The sequence below is a fragment of the Malurus melanocephalus genome, unplaced genomic scaffold (genome assembly GCF_030028575.1).
Source record: "Malurus melanocephalus ecotype Western Australia unplaced genomic scaffold, MMel_1.1 scaffold_135, whole genome shotgun sequence".
NCBI classification, from domain to species: domain Eukaryota; kingdom Metazoa; phylum Chordata; class Aves; order Passeriformes; family Maluridae; genus Malurus; species Malurus melanocephalus.
Genome location: NW_026623367.1, coordinates 87,426 through 102,769, shown reverse-complemented (window position 1 = coordinate 102,769; position 15,344 = coordinate 87,426). Strand labels below are relative to the sequence as shown.

Below are 15,344 nucleotides of genomic sequence, written 5' to 3'. Positions count from 1 at the left end.
ATAAACTGGTTTTACACATCCCAGGAAACSTCCATTAAATAACAGAATTAGAGGTACCAGAACCCTGCAGAGGCCACACAAATATTCTGTGAAATCCACACAAACACACTGTCACTATTTGTATCAATAAATCAGGCACAAGAACCACTCACACAGGTCCAGCCTGACCCTGCAGCTGTAAAATCCACACAAACACACTGTCACTATTTGTATCAATAAATCAGGCACAAGAACCACTCACACAGGTCCAGCCTGACCCTGCAGCAGAGGAGCAGGGTGGGACCCTCACTTTCTGCCATAAATGACTCCTGAACAAACACAGGATCCTTTAGGATCCATAAATGCCAAAATTCCATCAGAATTCAGCAGGATCAACAAGCCCACGGCACTGCCCAGCCCCTGGTCCTGTCTGGGCTACCAGGAAGGAGTACCCAGAGAGAAATCCCTGCTGTTTGGCGAGGGCATAAAATACTCCTGCCCAGATTAAAAATAGGATCTGTAACGAATGGATTTATGTTTTATTTCCAGGGCCATTAATCACTGCTAATGTGAGCTGTGCAGGACAATGTGYCTAAAGATCAGGAGAAGAGGTACTTCATGTACCCTAGATAAGGCTCAGTGCTTCCAAAACACTGGAGCCTGTCCTTCCACCCAGTCAAACATAAATCCTCCTGGGGGATTTACATGGGAGCTACTAACAAAGCTGCAGGAAAAAAGAACAGGAAAAACTGGGATTGAAACACTCAGAATTCCAAACTGCAAAACCAAATAATTAAATACTGCCTCTAAAAAAATAAAAAAAAAAGAAAGAAAGAAAATAATTCAAACTACAAATCCTACAGTCTTCAGTAAGGCCTTTACTTTATTCCCCTTCAAATCCTAGGAAAGCCACTGGTCTCAATAAATTACCTTTCAAAATAACAATAAAAAACCACATCTAAACCCCAGATACACTACTAGGATGATTTTTTTTTTTCACTCAAACAGCTGAGGAGCAGGCAAACAAAAGTATTCACCAAAAGCATTCACTATTTCCAAAAGCTTCAAGCAATTGTTCGTACTTAGATGCTCTTCCAAAGTTTCTTTTATTTAAGGAGAAATATTGGAGCACAACCTCATCAGTGTAATATTATATTTCAAGTATAAATAAAGATGAAATTAAATTGTATTAAAGCTATTGGAAATTAGTATTGGTGTGGTACCCGTGAGAGAGAAAAAGGAGAGATTTAGATCAGATATTAAGAGAAAGCTGTTCCTGTGAGGGTGGGGAGGCCCTGGCACAGGGTGTCCAGAGAAGCTGTGGCTGCCCCTGGATCCCTGGAAATGTCCAAAGCCAGGCTGGACAGGGCTTGGAGCACCCTGGGAGAGCAGAAGGTGTCCCTGCCCATGGCAGGGGTGGGATGGACCATTTTTAGGGTCCCTTCTGACCCAAACCAATCTTGGATTCTGTGACCTGCAAGAAAACTCCACAGTTCAGTAAAGGATGATCCCCCCACTCCAGCAGGATCTGAGACACATTTTGCACACAGAGGTTTCTGCCTCCCCAGCACTGCCTGAGATGGGCAGCTAAAAACAGAGATCCTCCCCAAAAAAATCCCCTCTGCAAACACCCCACAGCACTGGGAATACAGCAGGACACTCCCACATTATTTCTCCTTACTGGAAGTGTTTTGTTCCTGGTGCTGCCCAGCAAAGCACTGGAAGCAGTTCAAGACTGTTACTGTGAGGTGCCAGGAGCTGCTGGCAGGACACTCAGGCAGCCTGGAAGCAGTTTGAGGAATTTTCATAGAGAAATCCTAAATTCTGCCAATGTTATGGGCGTCTGGGGGATGAAAACAGAATGGYTTGGGCTGGAAGGGACCTGCAGCTCCCACTGTCCCAGGGTGCTCCAACCCCATCCAACCTGGCCTTGGGCACTGCCAGGGATCCAGGGACACCAMAGCTGCTCTGGGAATTCCATCCCAGCCCCTCCCCACCCTCACAGGGCAGAATTTCTCCCTCTTTAGAGGTAAAAAGAGTTTGTGGCTTGTATCAAACTCATAATTCTCTAAAAAGTTATAAACTGAAGAATAATGTAATCACAGCTAAATATTTGCTTCTTTGTACAACCAGAAGAAACTGCTTTCACTGAAATAAAGTCCCATCTGACAGAGTTGTTGATTTTCCAAAATGCATTGAAATTAACCTTTTTACAGCCAGTAATCCCAAAACTGCAGGATCTCACTGCTCCACAGCACTGCAAGAAAATCCCTGATAACAGGAAACAGCAGCACTGCAGCACTATCACATCCACACTGAGGGCATTCTGCTCTRATTTTTCAGCAGGATAAACATTTCCTGTTTATTTCTTGGGTTTTGTTTCTTGGCAGGAGAAAGCAAACAGAAAAAAAAGCACTGTTTTGGGGTTTTTATAAGATTTCTAATAACTCCCACCTATAGACATCTTAACCTACAACACACTGGGACTGCCTGACTCATTCAGGATACCTTGGAATCCTCTGAAAMAGTGGGTGAAAAAAAAAAWTWWAAAAAAAAAATCAGAAACCCCTAAATTGAGATTTTGGATTTTGGATAATTTTTTGATTACCCAGGAAATGAAGCAGCAGAAGAAAACAGGCAACATGGATATGTAAAAAACCCAAATTCAGGGGGGAAAATAGGTCAGTTATTCAGATCTCTTAATATCAGGGATAAAACCATAAAAATGGCAGATTACTGGAGACTTCCTTCTAAATCCTGAACTCACATCATCCAAAAGATTTGGTACAGCAGCAAAGGGAAATGTTCCTTTTCAGCAGTCAAAAGAATYGAGGAACTTTATCCTGAGGAAAAGGAATCAAGTCTGTCAGACCCCTCTCAGCTGGRTCAAAAGCACTCTAAAAAAGCACCTTTTAAGGTGGGCTGTGGGGGGGAATAAATCCATTTATGAGGTGCTTGTTCAATATTTGGGTTTTGTTGCCCAATTAAGAACAATTACAATTAAAACATTCAAGGACCAATGGGCCATTTGTTTATTTTGGTCTGACATGAACATCTAAATACTCATAATTTTTGGGGGGACTTCTGGGTCCATGGTAACTTCCAGCAGTTGTTCTTCAGGACTTGGTGGTGAGTCCCACAAAGATTTTTTGGAGTTTTTTTTTTTTGGGTCCATGGTAAGTTCCAGCAGTTGCTCAGGACTTGGTGGTGAGTCTCACAGACACAAAGAGCATGTGAGGATTTTTCTCCTGTCCTGACACCAACAGGGAAAGCTGCTCCATCTGGGATGCAACTTTCCCTCCAGGCACTGAGGTTTTTATGCAATGGGGTTATCCACTATAAAACAAACACCTCACACAAGTTGGCATTTCTGTTTCCCTGAGAAAGTTCAGGTTTTGGACTCACCTGTGGCTGGCAGTGCCCAGGGGTGGCACTGGGACCATGTCCTTGTTATCAGCACCCAGGTTCTGTCCTCTGGAGCGTGCAGCATTGCGTGCAGGCAGGAATCAGATCCCTAAGGACCAGCTTCTCCTGTTTAAAAACGATTAAAAAAAAAAAAAAAAAGAGAGAGAACAGTTACCAGACCTGTCAAAGTTGTATTTATGCATGAAACTCTTTTCTAGCTCACCCTCATTGCTCTTCCCATCGTGTCCCCATCTCACACACTCAGGGCTCCTCCAGTGCCATCCCATCCCAGAAGAGGATATTGGGGGATACTGGGAAAGCCTCAGGGGCTCCACTCCATCTTCACACTCGGAATCTGTCAGTGGCAAAGGCAAGGCTGGCACTGCCACAGATCCCCAAACCATGGTGACAAAAGCAGAGCCCCTTGGGACAGCACATCCTGAGGGGCTGGAGCATGGCCAGGAAGGGGATGGAGCTGGAGAATTCCTGAGGGAGCTGGGAAAGGGGCTCAGCCTGGAGCAAAGGAAGCTCCGGGGGGACCTTGTGGCTCTGCACAACTCCCTGACAGGAGGGGGCAGCTGGGAAGGGGTCAGGCTCTGCTCCAGGGAACAGGGACAGGAGGAGAGGGAACGGCCTCAGGCTGGGCCAGGGGAGGGTTAGATTGGATATTGGGGAAAATTTCTTCCCTGAAAAGTTGGTCAGGCATTGKAGCAGGATGGCAGGGAAGTGGTGGAACCACCACAGTGTTCAAAAAGTGATCTGAATATGCCACATGGTTGGACTCRATGATCCCAGAGATCTTTTCCAACCTTAACAATTCCATGTTCCCAGGAGCTCCAGGTGCTGGTTCTGATTCCAAAATCCTTCCCCGTGCCCTCTGCATCCTTCCCCTCACTCTGAGTCACTGCAGCACAACCTCCCCTGTCCCAAGGCAGTGTCCAGCTGTGGCTGTCCCCTGTGTGACCCTTACAGGACACAGCAGAACGTCCCAGGTGAGCGAACCAACACCCTGTCCAAAGCTGAGGCTTCCCCTTCACTGGCACAAAGCTCTGACTGAGGAAAGACAGCTTTTATGGTCAGATAAATTGAGATAAAATGTGCATTAGCCACACTGAGATAAATTRAAACCTGACAGAGCAGCTTCTCCTGTCCTAAAGGAATGAGGGGATGTCAGACCATKCCCACATCCCACCGTGGCTGATCCACCCCAACTCCTGAACTGCAGCACTGAGGATTTGCCCCAGCTGATGTCCAACCTGGATTTTGCTTTGTGGGATCTCACCACTCTTMACTCCTTCATTTATCAGCTGTTCTCCTGCCCAGGCACACGTAACRATAATACACATTAGATAATACCCATTATTGATCTGGCTAATCATTACCTCTACAGCACAACCCAACTGTCTGCAACTTTAAAAGTGGGTTTCACAGAGCACCCATGGATATCCTAAAGAACAATCCATCAATCTCCCTAAACAGGAACTCCCTGAAATCATGGGAAACTCCCAAAGTGTTGCAGGTGCTGCTTTCAGGTCTCACAACCCACATGAGAGTCCAAGMGAAGCTCAGAATTTACACAGGTGCTCAGAGCAGCTCTGAGTGCTGCCCCTGTGCTYCAGCCTCCTTCAGAAAAAATGGGATTATCAGTGCTGACTGCCCGTGGCTGTCACTTTGCCTTTATGGGCTGGGACAAATAGGAGCTTTCTGACCACTGGCAAATAAAAAGGTGATTTCAAACATCACCTCAGCATTTCAGGGAGATAATGGGGAAGGCCTAAAAATTTCCACCTGTACTACAGTTTCCAGAATCAGGTGTAAAGTTCAAAGACCCACCTTTCTCTCTAACACACCTTTTTTTTGGACTTATTTTATATTTAAGCCTATCTGCTTTCCAAAGCTACATGGCAGAAAGTTTTCTGGGATTAGAGATTCCAATTCCAATTTCTGCTCCTCAGTTCCATCCTTGAAACAATGCACTGGCACCTTTGGCAGGTACTTTTTCCTGAGCCAAAAACCCCCATCCAAACACACAGAACATTTCAGCAACATTTATATTCAAATTTCTCATTCATAAACTCCCCACTGACTGAACTTCTTGCTTGGTTTAAAAAAAATAATAATACAAGGAATAATTTGCCAGCAGGTAGTTTAGAAACAAAGCCCTGCTCTGCAACTCAATTAAACTATTTTAAAAAAATTACTGATTCTGGTTTCAATTATAGATTTTTATAGCTCTGCACACCCTTAATTGTTGTCCAAAACYACAAGCACTCTGAACACACCAGTCCCACTATTTCTAAGTACTTTTGTGTGTAAAAATAACCAAAGCACTTACTCYATAGTTTCAGATTTTATTTTTTTATGCAGGCCCCATGGAACTATAAGGGAATTTAATTCACCTTCACTTGCAATTCCTACCACGTGTCCCACTCCATTATCTCCTGGTAGTCCAGGGAAACACAAGGGAATATTAAACAAACAGGTAACGAGTTTTTACTGGACTCCCACTCGCTTTAAAGTCAAATAATCCAAAGGCACCTCAAGTGCTGATTTGTAGATAACATCCTGCACTGTAAAACAGAATTATTGGTACTATTAGAAACCTTTTGGCTCAGGAACGTAAAATTCCAGCTGGAGTTACAAAATGTTTCTCCAGATCCATTCTGACAGATGGCCTATCCAGCACAGTTTAAACTCCACTAAATCAAAATGTCTTTCCAAATATATTTTTAAACACACAAAGAYGCTGGAATTACCCACTGCTGAATGTGCAGAAACCACAGTTTGAAGTGACAAACTGGCACATGTGGCCGAATAAACAGAACTTTTTTCAATCAGCTGCACAAGGATCAGGACACACTAAGTATTACAAAGAGGTTTGTGTCTTAATTTCATTAGACTCCTCAGATTGGATATAAAGCCACTTTTCCCACTTGACCTGCTCCTCACTTTGTCRAAGTACTAAAAAGGCATCCTCAGGATTACAGATTTGAGCAAAACACTGTCAAATGTCACCTCAGAGATCTAAACCGTTTCTAAAGGGAAATAGAGGAGTTTCTAATTGTTTAATTACCCGGTGGATAAGTTACTACACTTCTCAGGGAGAAGATGGCAGCAAGCATTCACAAGTTTCCCATTCACTTTGGGAAAAAACTTTTTAAATCTCCTGGTAGGAGACTCCGGTGCTCTGCACCACAAAATACTTGTGTTAGGAGAAACATGATTTTTGTCAGGCGCCCACAATCGCAGTGAGCTGCAAAGCACCGAGAAATCACTGTGCACTACCGAGAGAGTAACTCGCAACACTTTACTGTAAACCACAACAACCTCAGCCAACATTACAGTGCAGAAATCACTTYCCTGGGTGGTTTTCCAGCTGTCTAAAACACCGGCATCGCTGCCAGCACCCCGAGCATCCTCCCGGCGCCCCGAGCATCCCTCCCGGAGAGCAGAACCGCGCAGAACCCTCACCCCGCAGCCAGAGCCAACTTGCTCCAAGACAAACCTGCGCAGCTGTTGGCTCCCACCAGCCATTCCCTGGCTGCTTTTCCTGSCCCCGGCAGAGGCCAGCGGGGACGGAGGGGCTGGAGGAGCCGGGAGGAGCCGGGAGCGCCCGGCAGGAGCCGCAGCCGTCCCCGCCGGTGCCACCGCGTCGCTCCCGTCCCCTCGGCGGGGAACCCCGCTCCACACCTCAGTTACTACACGCACTCTGTTGCCAGGCTATGGAAAAGCGTCTCCTCCACCCCCTGGAGCCGCGGGACGGAGGCAAAAGCAGCGGGAAAGCGCTGGAGAAGCGGCGGATTTGGGGCGGCGGGCGAGGAGCGGCCCCGSGAGGGAAAGCGCAACCCSAGAGTCCCCAAACTGCATTGGCGAACTGCGCTGGCTTTTGTCCCGCGATGTCCCCTCCTGCCCCTTTCAGCCACACACCCTTCCGAGCTCCTCGGCCGCTGCCGGTCCTGCCCTGCCCGCTGCGGTTCGGCTGCAGAAAGGCCCCGCTGGAGAAGGGGAAAAGCCGAGCTTACATTTCTGGTGCTGTCGCTCCCCAGCYAGTCCCAGCCATGTAATGCCTGATGTCACCGCAGTGCCAGGATGGGAAAGGACTCTGGGAATTGGAGTCTTTTTTGTTTCCCTCGGATCCCAGGTTTAGGATTCCCCCTTCCCACGGAGTTTCATGGGCACCGCCTGGAAAGCGCAGCTGAGCTGAGTTTAATCGGGAAACGCTCCCCAGATGGGAAAGGAGCGCGGGTTGGAAATGCCGCTTCTCCTTCTCAAATAGCAGAAGCAATTTTCAGGAAATTCTGCTCAGGTGATCACTATTCTGTATTTACATGTAAATGTGTACATATTTTTTTAAAGTATATACATAAGTCTGTGTCTACATATGTATATATATGTGTGTATATATATAAATATATTTGTGTATATATATTTATATATATATATTTAAAGTGCATAAATGTGAGTGTAAAAGGATACATGTAAGTGTAAAAGTATGTATATAATGTATATATGTAAAATTATATCTATAATAGAATGTATATATGTATGTGTATATATATTTAAAGTATATATCTATAAAAGTATATAAATAAAAGTATATAAATAAAAATTTGCGTATATAGATGCAAATATATATTTAAAGTATATATGTGTAAAAGTATATATTACAGAATATCAGTATAAAAGTAGATAAGTAAAAAGTATACAAATATAAAAGTATATGAATGAAAGTACATGTGCATAAATATATATACTAGTGTGTATAGTCATTTATATGTATTTATATACTTATATATAGATAAAAGTATTTATGTATTAGTTTTTACATTAGTATATATTAGTGTATATATACTATGCTGTATTTATATAATTACACACATATAAAAGTATAGATATAATTAGTATATATATTAGTGTATATATACTATATTTATATATTAATATACTACACATATTGATATTTCCAAAACTATTTAAGCTGTAATCAGGAAGCACAACCCAGTGAGGAAATTTTAATTGCTTTTATTAGAAAGATACAATAACAATATCATGTTTGATAGTARAAGGATTCTACCCCTCTTGTATATCTGACGCTTTGGCATCTCCAATAATTCACTGGAATTAATGTTTTTTGGAGGTGGTGGCACATCTGTTCTTGTGTCCCTGCTGAAGGTGGGATCATCCCAGCTGTGTAAMCATGAAAAAGAAATCAAGCGCTGTAAAAAGAATTAAAAATAAATTTTATTTTCATTAAAGGCTTTCTTCCATGCTAAGCTGACTTGCCTTCTCCCCTCTTTCACGTATCTCAGTGACAGTTCAATTTTATCACTTTTTAAACATTTTTCCCTCAATAAAATCATTRTGTTCCAAAGGTCTTTGTTTTAGCTCAGCTTATAAATCCTGACAGCCCCCCCCCACGTCACCCTATATTTAGTCCTACAAAAAAGAATGGGAAAATGTAATTTAATTTAAGCAAAAAAATGTATCCAGAGACAATGGAAATGGCAAATAGAGCCACCTTGATCTTTCTGAAGGGAATGACAGCAAACCTGGTTAAAATGCAATACAGTGGAGCTGCTGGGAAGTAGAGTCCACCATCAGTCAAGTGTTATTAACCTGGAGACTGGAAAAAAGAGAATGTGACAAATCCAACTAAATTTAAAAGGAAAAAGTCACATAAAAAAGGGGGAAAAAATCACAAAAGCTGCCCCTTGACATACATTTATTTAAGTCATCTAAATTAAACTTCAAAATATGAACAATAAAGTTGCACTGATAAAACAGAATGAGTGTGGCACACAGCACACAACCTTCTCCAAATAYTAAATTTTTCTGCAGCTTTTCTGGCACAGCACTAAGTAGGAAATGAGGTCAGCTCTCCCTAAAAACCTCAATCCTTGTGGCTGTGTTGCTGTTCCCCCTTGGGTTTCTCTCCCAAAACCTCCAATGACATTCCCAGACAGCGACTGTCACCCTCCAGCTCCTCCAGCTGCCTGATGTCAGCACAACTGGAGAATAAGAAGGTAAAATCTCAAGACAGGAAGCTTTTATACCCATTTCCCCTTCTTTTTTCCCCCCTCAAACCTGAAAAGATAAAAAATCTCAAGCAGGGATGAAGGAAAACAGAAAGCCTGAACACTTCCAGCATTCTGGCAGCAGAGCACTGAAGTCCAAACTCTGATTTTAGAGGTGGGAGGAGGCAGCAGAATTCCACATTCATTTGGCCTGGATGAGACAGAGGGAAAAAGAGGAAATCCAGACACAAACCCACAAAAACAGTTGAGGCATAWATTATTTCCACTGGCTTGAGAAGAGTGTGTTACAGCAAAAAAAAACCCACAATATTTTTCTTTGAATGGCTCACAGTCTACCTAAAAGCAGGGAAAGGGTTGAAAGCAGCAGGAATTGTTGGGAAAGGGGGATGAAAGCTGCCAAATTTTCCRGCCCTGAAAACCCTGGAGAAACTGAGTCTTGTGGAAAAGCAGGATCAAGGCAGCCATGAGGAATAAATCCCATTTGTGGCTATGATCTGGGCAGGATTTGGACACTCCCTGAAAGCCTCAAAGGGTTTAGTGCTGTCTCCACAGCAGGAAAACATGCTCAAAATATTAATATTGAGCTACAAATATTAGTAAGGGCTTTTTGAAGTTGCTGACTTGAAGCAGCTCTCCCACAAAATTTCCCTGGACACAGCAGTGTGAACTTCAGTGAGTAATTCTGTTTTTAATAGGGGATTGCAGTGATTTTAATAACTCAGTATGTATATATATATATATATATATATATATATATATATATATATACACTATATATATATTTATGTTTCTATATTTATTTATACTTATATAAAATAGATTGAATTATTATCAGTCATTCTTCTGGACTCCTCACCACACCAAGACAACTTTTTTTCCTGGCATTTTACTATGACGGGAAAGATTAAAAACCCAACAATAAAGACAAGCATCACTCCAAAAAAATGTAAAAAAGAAATTAGAAAGGCAGAATAAAAGATGAAAGCTTTTTTTCCTGAAACAAAGCATTTATTGTATTCTCCTCTGCAATCTCTACCAGTGACTCCTGTCTTATCCCATTGGGATTYTGAGCTATTCCAAGTGCTTATCCCACTCAAGGACAGGGAAACTGAGGCAGAGAGGGGGAAACACACAGAAAAAGAGGATCAAGAAGAGACCACTTTTCCCAGCTGYTTGGATTGAGCTGGAATCTGAGCAGGTCACCTGAGAGGCCCCCCCRGCCACCGTGTCCATGTTGAGGAAAAAATTCCTCACTGGAAAGGTCACACCCTGAACAGGCTGTCCAGGGAAGCTAAGGAGTCACAATCCCTGGAAATGTCCCAAAAATGTGTGGATGTGGCACTTGGGGACAAGGCTGAGTGGTGGATTTGGAGTGCTGGGTTAATTTGGAGTTGATGATCCAAGAGGTCTTTTCCAGCCTTAACARTTGCACRGCTCAGAGAGGTAAAAACCCTACAAAATCAACTCCAGCACCTTCCAGCCAGAATTCACCCAACTAAAATCATGAATGGTGGAGAGGGAGAATAAAAAAWTTAAGGATAATATGGATTGGGGCTCCTCTCCCCCATTTCTACATTTTTTTTTCCAGAAACCATCAAACACCATTTCAGCACCACCTTCTCTCGTGTCTAACCCTGTGTCACCTGCAGCTGCTGGCAACAAGAGCCTCTCAAACACCATGAAAAAGACAAAAGAAACGTGTGGCTAAGGCAGAAAAGTTTCAGGGCTTCCCCAAACAGAGGAGTTTATTCAGTGTTTGTTCAGGCCCTGCTCACCCCAGGACAATAAAACCATTCTRAGCAGGCTTTGCACAATGGGTGGCAGAGAGGAAAAGCTGCTTCTGGCCAAGCTGGGCAGCACAGCCTTGCCTTTGTGCCTCTGCAGGATCCAGTTTCATTTATTTTCCCAGCAGAAAGACTTTGTGAGCAATCCCTCACCTGACCAACAGTCCAAAGCATGGTTCTTGTCAGCAAGCAACTGAAAAAGCATTTATTCTGCGATGTGTCTTCACACCAGGCAAATAAAAGGCATCTTCCCTTCAGGTGAGTGACATTTAAATCACAGACAATAATTAATGAGGTATTCCACAGAATCATTTTACAGCAACCATAAAGTTTTAATCAATATCAACATTTTTCACAAATTCCTTTCACAGTAACACTGAAACAGAGGCAGAATGTGATTTTGGACGGGTTTTGTTGAAAATGTTCATGCACATGTTAGTTGTTTTTTTTTGGTCAAAATGGGATCTCACCTGGGCACCTCTCTCATTGTGACTCTGTGTAATGGATTTATTGCAATACAAAAATAAAMAGGATCCTATAAATCACTGCACGTTGGCAGGGTCAGGAGGCACGGAGCTGGCTGGCTTTGGAAGCAGGAGTAATATGGTGACTGCAGAAAGAAGGAAAATTGGGAAAGCAGAGGAGTGCTGGCAGCCAGAAACAGGAARCAAAGAAATGCCAAGGCATTGGGCTGCTCTGAAAACCCTCAGGGGTGGTGGATGGAGAAAACTCCAACTGCAGGTGGACAGTTTGAGACCTTTCTCACCTGGGATGGGTTAAAATCAAGGTCTGACACATGAAGCACAAGGTGTTCCTCTTCCTGAACACAATTCCAGTGGTGGGAAGAAACGCCAGCCCCATCAGCAAGTTTGGGAAGCTCAATGCAAGGAGCAATTACAGCAAAAAAACTTCAGCCTGAGAATACATTTTAATAAGAGCAGCACGAACTCCACGCAAAAGAAAAAAAAAACAAAACAAAAAAAAACCAAAAAACCAACAAATCACAGAATGGTTATTCTGAACAGAAAAATTCAGTGCATGGAACAGGGAAACTAACTCCTGATCCCGTTGCTTCAGTTGGAACACACACGGAGCACAGTCAGGGTGTCAGCCTGGAAATCCATCCAGGGTCCAAACCAACAACAAGTGGCAACCCCTAAATACATAGGGACCAACCCAACAACCTGTGGTACCCCTAAATAAGGGGATTACCCTCGGGAAAAGGTGTATTTCSCTGGATTTGTCTCTCCACAGCACTYGGTGGATGATCCAGCCCAGTGACYGCYGTAGCTTTGGGTTCCCGCTGTTCAGTCCCAATTTGAGGAATCCTGAATGACTCCCCATCAAACACCACAAACACCAGCCTTCCCAAATCCCCACACAAACCAGACCCTCCCTAAGGCAAACGGTGCTTCCTCAYCTATTTGGCAGCAGCTTTGGGCCACCACTCGGGTGTGCTGGCACTGAGGGGCACTTTGTCCCCTCCCAGGTTTATGCAGAGCGGCTCGYTGGCATGAGCCAGCCTCAGCAGGGCTATCCCGAGCTCTCCTCCCCCKGCACGGAACTTGCCCGCGGGCTTTCCCGACTCGGTGAGGATCTCAGCGCCCTCGGGAATGCCCTGGCTGGGAAGGGGGGCGGGGAAGGAGACGGGCAGCAGGCGTTTTCGGATGACRCCCATGTGGTGGGTTCTGGCTGTCAGCTCCTGCCCGATGTAGCAGCCTTTGGTGAAGCTGATGCCGTTCATGAAGGCCAGGTTGGATTCCAGAGGGAGGGCGACTCCAGGTGGGAGATCTTTCACACCTTCGGGAATTCCTGACACAAGAACAAAACCAAGAGGTAAATTCTCCTCGTTAGAACTGTGCTTGGATTTGTTTGACTCTTTATCAATTCATTTTGACAACCTGATGGATCACAGTTTCAGCACAAAACCATCACCTTTCGCTCTGCTAATTAATTTAATCCTTTATCAGCACAGACACACTAAAATCATTTGGGGCTCCCAAGACCAAGATTCCTCTCCAATCAAACGCCTTCCCCTTGGCCTCAGAGTTTACTTGGCAAATCCAGCCACAAAATTTTTAGGAAACCGGATGTGGGTGTTTCCTTTTCCTTTCTCAGCAACAAGCAAAACACCGGAGCTGTGCGTCATCCCAAAATAGTCAAAATTACTCAAACCACAGCAGCTTCTCTCTAAGAAAATGAATAATCCTGGCTTTCTTTTAGCATTCCTGACCAATCCCCATAATCTGAGTAACAGAAAATTATACCCAAACTGCCAAAATTATAAGCACCAGATCACTTTAACACTCCAAGTAGCAATTTATACCTGTATTTCTTAACAAATTAAATGCATTAAAACATAGCAATGCAGGTTTTATAGTTTATTCCCGCCTTGTATCAATGTATGGACTCCCAAAATCCACAGTGCAAAACAGGATTTGGCTTTACCTTGTTTATACCTGTGCCTGTGGTAATCCTGAACGTCTCCAACCTGACTCCCAGGGATAATCTCGGACAGATTTGCTCCTTTCTTTGCGATCAGTCTCCAGCCCATGACTTGTGTCCTGGGGTCAGGAGTTAAGAGCAGAGCCTGCTCTGCACATTTTGGGAGGGAACTGGTGTCCCCAGGCTGCTCCCCGGGGATGACAGCCCACAGGGAGAGGTCAGGGCAGGGAGTGATGGTGACTTTCCTGCGGATCTTGTAGAGTTTCAGGTGTTTYTGGAGGGAATCCAGCGCGCTGCTGTCGCACTCCAGCAGGATGTGAGGCTCCTCTGCTGTGCTCCCGTGGAGCCTAAAAAAAGCAGCATGCCCAAGGTCAGGGAAAAAAAAAAACCCCACAGCAGCAGGAGCTGTTATATCAGGATCCTGGTGCAAATCCAGAAATCTGGGGAGTTTTGTGGCAYACAGGGAGCAGCACCCACCTCCCCATGGTGTAATAACTGAACTCTTTCAGCCTCCTGCTGTGCTCTTTCCCAGCAAACTGTGCCCTCACCTCTCCCAGGGGACAGAAACAGGTCTGGCCATGGGGAATTCTCTATCCTTACCTACAGTGAGGGGAATTTTAGCTGGGGGAGGAGCTCTGTTCAGCTGTGTTGAACTGTCACAGAATGGTTTGGGCTGGAWGGGACAGTAAAGATCATCTCATTCCAATCCCCTGACATGGGCAGGGACACCTTCCACTGTCCCAGGGTGCCCCAAGCCCCAGTGTCCAGCCTGGCCTAGGACACTGCCAGGGATCCAGGAGCAGCCACAGTTTCTCTGGGCACCCTGTGCCAGGGCCTCCCCACCCTCTAGCTAGGAATTCCTTTCCAATATCCCATCCATCCCTGCCCTCTGGCAGTGGGAAGCCATTCCCTGTGTCCTGTCCCTCCATCCCTTGTCCCCAGTCCCTCTCCAGCTCTCCTGGAGCCGCTCTAGGCCCTGGAAGGTGCTCTCGGGTGTTGGCAGAGCCTTTTTCTCTCCAGGGGAACACCCCCAGCTCTCCCAGCCTGGCTCCAGAGCAGAGGGGCTCCAGCCCTTGGGACATTCCCGTGTCACCCCTGGACTCGCTCCAGCAGCTCCAGGTCCCTCCTGTGCCTGACCCCAGACCTGGGCACAGTCCCCAAACTCCAAATGGGGAATCCATCTCCCCCGGTGGGGCTAYTACGGCCTTTTCTGCTGGGGTGACCCACAGAGGCTGCGGCAGGTGATGGCAAACACACACAATGGAAGCGCTTTTTGCACGTTGATGTAGTAGGATAAGCCGGAAATGTCACCCGGCGGTGACAGCAGCCACCCCCCGCCACTCGGCAATGGTCCCGCCCAGCTCCCCCCGCCGCCGCGCCGCTTGGTCTCACCGGTACAGGATGACGTCATACAGGCAGCGGCCCTGCACGTTCAGCGCGTGCGCGTACAGCGCGGGGGGGGCGTCGCCCGCCGCCACCAGCTGCGTGACGTCATTGGTCAGCAGCCCCTGCAGGAACACGGCGGCCTCGGCGCCCCGCACGCCCAGCAGCGCCCGGCTCAGCGGGAAACAGGCGGCGGCCGCGCCCCGCCGGCCCTGGCACCACCGGCGCAGCCCGGGCGCCGTTAGTGCCCTCACCAACATGGCGGCGCCGTCAGAGGTTCCCCCCACCGCCGCCGCCGCCCGCCGCCGCCATC

At 45.7% G+C, this 15,344-nt stretch overlaps 2 protein-coding genes across 2 annotated transcripts in view; both read right to left on the bottom strand.

The window, feature by feature from the left end:
- The window catches only part of LOC130576320 (uncharacterized), an 18,386-nt gene extending 10,973 nt beyond the window's left edge, over window positions 1–7,413 (bottom strand). The window contains exons 1-2 of the mRNA XM_057370884.1: window positions 7,312–7,413; window positions 3,385–3,510 (exon numbers count right to left, since the gene is read on the bottom strand). The gene's annotated coding sequence lies outside the window, so the exon portion shown is untranslated. The remainder of the gene's footprint in view (window positions 1–3,384; window positions 3,511–7,311) is intronic.
- A 3,128-nt stretch (window positions 7,414–10,541) lies between these two features.
- IBA57 (iron-sulfur cluster assembly factor IBA57) lies at window positions 10,542–15,344 on the bottom strand. The gene is made up of 3 exons (XM_057370852.1): window positions 15,041–15,344; window positions 13,652–13,995; window positions 10,542–13,015 (listed from the first exon to the last, which is right to left on the bottom strand). The coding sequence occupies exons 1-3, from the start codon at window positions 15,289–15,291 to the stop codon at window positions 12,624–12,626; spliced, it is 987 nt and encodes a 328-aa protein (XP_057226835.1). The 5' UTR covers window positions 15,292–15,344; the 3' UTR covers window positions 10,542–12,623.